The following is a 3,762-nucleotide window of genomic DNA, read 5'->3' as shown; positions in this document are numbered from 1 at the left end:
TGATATATTTTTTATTAAACAATCGAATAAATAAAATAAATAAAAAAGATAAATAATAGAATAAGAATAAATTCAAAAAGAAATATATAAAATAAATAAAAATAATAGAAAAATAGATAGAAAAAGAAATATAAAAATAAAATATAATAAACATAAAATAATAAAAGAATAATAAGAAAAGATAAAATAAATAATAAATAATAAATTCATATGATATAGATAGAAGATATAAAAATTAAATGAATAATAATAAATAATAAAGAAATAATAAGAGAAAAGAAATGATATAATAATAAATAAAATATATAAATAAAAAGATAAATAAAATCAATATAATATAAATAAAATAATAATAAATATAAAGAGAAAGAAGATATAAAATATAAAAATATAATCAAAATGAAAATAAGATAAAGAAATGTATTAATATATAATAAATTATATATAAATAAAAATATATTAATATATAAAATGAAATATAAATAATAAGAATATAAAACTAATAAAACATGATAAATATAATAATAAAGAGATAATATGATGATATATAATACAATAATAGAAATAAATATAATAATAAAATACATAAATAACATAATAATAACATAATAATAAAAATGTATACTTACATTGAATCAAATATCATTTCTGAATCATTTATAATTCAGAACAATTTACCATAAAATGATATAAAATATAAACAAATATAAATGAATATAGATGAATATTTAATTTACTTTTTTATTTTTTATTTTTTTTTTATGAGCAAAATAATAAAAAGTATTATTTTATTGATTCAAAATATTTTCCCTTTTCTTTTTGTGGTTTTTTATTTAGATTCATTATTTCTTTGCTTATTTTGGTTCCCCATCATGATTCATTATCAACTCTATTATCGTCAAAATAAATATAATTTTTCAAATCATTAAATAGAAGTTAAATAATATAAATCATATATTATAATGAATAAATGAGAATAATGATACAAAATAATGAATAATGAGAATAACCAACAAATAAATTAAATAAATAATAAATAGAATAAAGAAATGAATGAGAATAAAACAAGAAATAAAGAATATTAATCAAATACAATCTTAAAATGAAAACATCACAATAAATGAAATAAATAAATTGTATAACATTTAAATATATGATAATCAGATGAAATTAATGATATATTTAATTATAAAATCATCAGAGAAAAGATGATGAAGAAAATTGAAGAAATAAATAGTGAAGAAAAAAATAATAATAATAGAATATATATTACAAGAATTATCAATAAATTAATTAATATCTTCATATATTCATTATCAGTAGTAAAATTGAATATAATTTAGATAGAATTGAAATTGAGATAATAAAATAAATAATAAATACAAATATATTATTGTTTGTAATTCTAAATACAATCTATATATCAATATAAATGAAATAATGAATAATAAATATGAATGATGAATATGTTAATGAAATAATTAGAATAGTAATGTAATATTGTACAATAATGAAATAATAAATAATATATTAGATAGATGATATTCAAATAAATGAATAATGAATATAAATAAAAATAATAAAACATCAAATCAAAGAAATAGAAATAGAATAAATAATAAAAGAAATGAATGAAAATAAAAATAAATAATAAAAATGAATAAAATAATGATAAACAAATACATTAATAAATTGAAATCAAATAAACGGATATTTTAGAAGATGGATTGAATCAAAATTTGTAGATAAAACTACTACAATAAATACATTGAATTCAATCATTATAAAAAAGAATTCTTTTCTTCATTGAACTAAAATAAAAATGGAATAATATTCAATATGTATAGAAAAGATAAAATATTAAAAAATGAATAAAATACTATCCACTTTGTAAATACAAGATAGCAATGGTAGAACACATTCTATCATCTTATATTTTTCATAAAAATCACAAAATGAGAAATATGACAATATTTGTAAGTATTATATTAGATAATAAGAAAATACACATGAAATAAACAATACAAAAATCAACATATGAAACAGTGTTATAATACAATGACATTACTATGATATTGAACAAACAAATAATATCATAAAGTGAATGATAATATCATAAAATATCAGATATATATTTAATAAATAAAAAGAATAAAACTGATCTTATTTGATATGATTATTGTTGCATATCATAATATTAATTGAGCCTATTTGAAGAAAAGAAATAAGTATAAAGAAATGAAGAATGATAATGAAAATAGAGAAATTAGAAGATTTCAAAATAAATACAGTAATAATTTCAATAAATTAAATAGTAAATATAGAAAGTATTAAATTAATTAAATAATTAAAAATTGACATCACTAAAGAAATCAAAAACATTGTAATTAAGAATATAATTGATGTCATGCAACATTGTTTCTACCACAACCAAACATATGATGTTGAACTACATGACGAAGACTCAGTGACAAAATTAATCTCCCCTAGCCAGGAACAATAGATTCAAATTCTATTAATAATTAATTAATTGCTTTTTATTTATTTTAAATAACATTATTATATAATAAAATTAATAATAAAATAATGTTATTGTTATTTTTCTTTAAATAGTTTATTTTTTCTTTATCTCTTATGTTCTTCTTCACCTCATCATTATTTCACTTCTCACAATTTACTTGGAGAATGATAAACTCATCTTTAATTCATATTTTTGTGTTATTTCTATTTTATTTTTCATTTATTTTTTATTGTAATGAAATATTTTATTATTTTAATTTAGAGTTTTCTTATTTCATTATATGTAGTTTGAATATTGTTTATTTGTGTTTGAATCTTTTTTATTTCTTCTTCAAATTCTTTTCTAATTGTATCTCATGCTTTTTGAATCATTTCATTTGAAATAGTTCATTCTTCTTCTTTCTTTTTTTGTTTGAAATTCTTTAATAGTTTCTTCTATTTCTTTGATTTTATTTTGAAGTGTGTTAATTTCTTATTTGTTATATTCTTCTTCTTTATCTTGTGTTTTTTATTTATGTTATTTTTCATTTATTATTCTTGCAGCTTTACATCTATCATTCATTTCTTTGTTTTGATTTTTTGATTCATTTTTCATTTATTTTAATATCTTCTTCATTTATTTTGTTTTATCTTTGAACTCTTCTTTGTTTTTCTTTATTATTTTATTATTTCTTATTGAATATACTTCTTGGAGAATATTATACATTTTCTTTACCTTATTATTTTTTATGTATTTCTGTTTATTCTCATTTCCCATTTTCTTGTTATTCTTTTAATTTTCATTTTAATTTCATTTATTGTTAATAATTTAGATTTCTTATTTGTATAATGTTTATTATCATCATATTTACTTTGTTTCTTATTTGTTTTTCTTTGTGTTCTTCTTTTTCTATTCACTTTTTTCTTGTTATTTCTTTTATCATTATTATTATTCATTTTATTGTTATTTCATTCATTCTTTTCTTTGAACTTGAATACCTGTTTGTTGTTTGATTTTCATTACAATACTCTATAACATTACTCAATAACATGGCAACAAAATTTGATATATATTCTGAATTAACTTGAGAAATCTATAAAATAACAATAAATAAATAACACAAAAACAGATAAAACTGAACAAACAAAATTGAATTATAACTTCAAAAATGAAAGAGTCATTAATGACTATGTATTTTATTTTATTACTTTTTTGATTTTTTAGATCTACTTTTAACAGCTTTAGCTGGCTTAGATACTTTC

At 16.5% G+C, this 3,762-nt stretch overlaps 1 protein-coding gene across 1 annotated transcript in view, besides 9 other annotated features; it reads right to left on the bottom strand.

Annotated features, from left to right (window-relative positions):
* Positions 1 to 32: 32 nt before the first annotated feature.
* Positions 33 to 205: a microsatellite.
* Positions 206 to 226: 21 nt separating this feature from the next.
* Positions 227 to 271: a sequence feature (AT_rich).
* Positions 272 to 288: 17 nt separating this feature from the next.
* Positions 289 to 409: a microsatellite.
* Positions 410 to 421: 12 nt separating this feature from the next.
* Positions 422 to 481: a sequence feature (AT_rich).
* Positions 482 to 619: a microsatellite.
* Positions 620 to 679: 60 nt separating this feature from the next.
* Positions 680 to 808: a sequence feature (AT_rich).
* Positions 809 to 873: 65 nt separating this feature from the next.
* Positions 874 to 2,539: a repeat region.
* Positions 2,540 to 2,623: a sequence feature (AT_rich).
* A 24-nt stretch (positions 2,624 to 2,647) lies between these two features.
* Positions 2,648 to 3,583: a repeat region.
* Positions 3,584 to 3,704: 121 nt separating this feature from the next.
* EDI_352650 (uncharacterized protein) overlaps positions 3,705 to 3,762 on the bottom strand; it is a gene marked incomplete at both ends in the record, with an annotated part of 731 nt that continues 673 nt past the window's right edge. Inside the window, one exon of the mRNA XM_001735598.1 lies at positions 3,705 to 3,739. Within this exon, the coding sequence (XP_001735650.1) occupies positions 3,705 to 3,739 (35 nt within the window). The remainder of the gene's footprint in view (positions 3,740 to 3,762) is intronic.

The sequence above is a fragment of the Entamoeba dispar genome, genomic scaffold, assembly GCF_000209125.1.
Source record: "Entamoeba dispar SAW760 scf_1105229459271 genomic scaffold, whole genome shotgun sequence".
Taxonomy (NCBI): domain Eukaryota; phylum Evosea; order Mastigamoebida; family Endamoebidae; genus Entamoeba; species Entamoeba dispar.
Note: the sequence above shows the minus strand (reverse complement) of the source record. Positions and strands in the feature narration are given on the sequence as shown.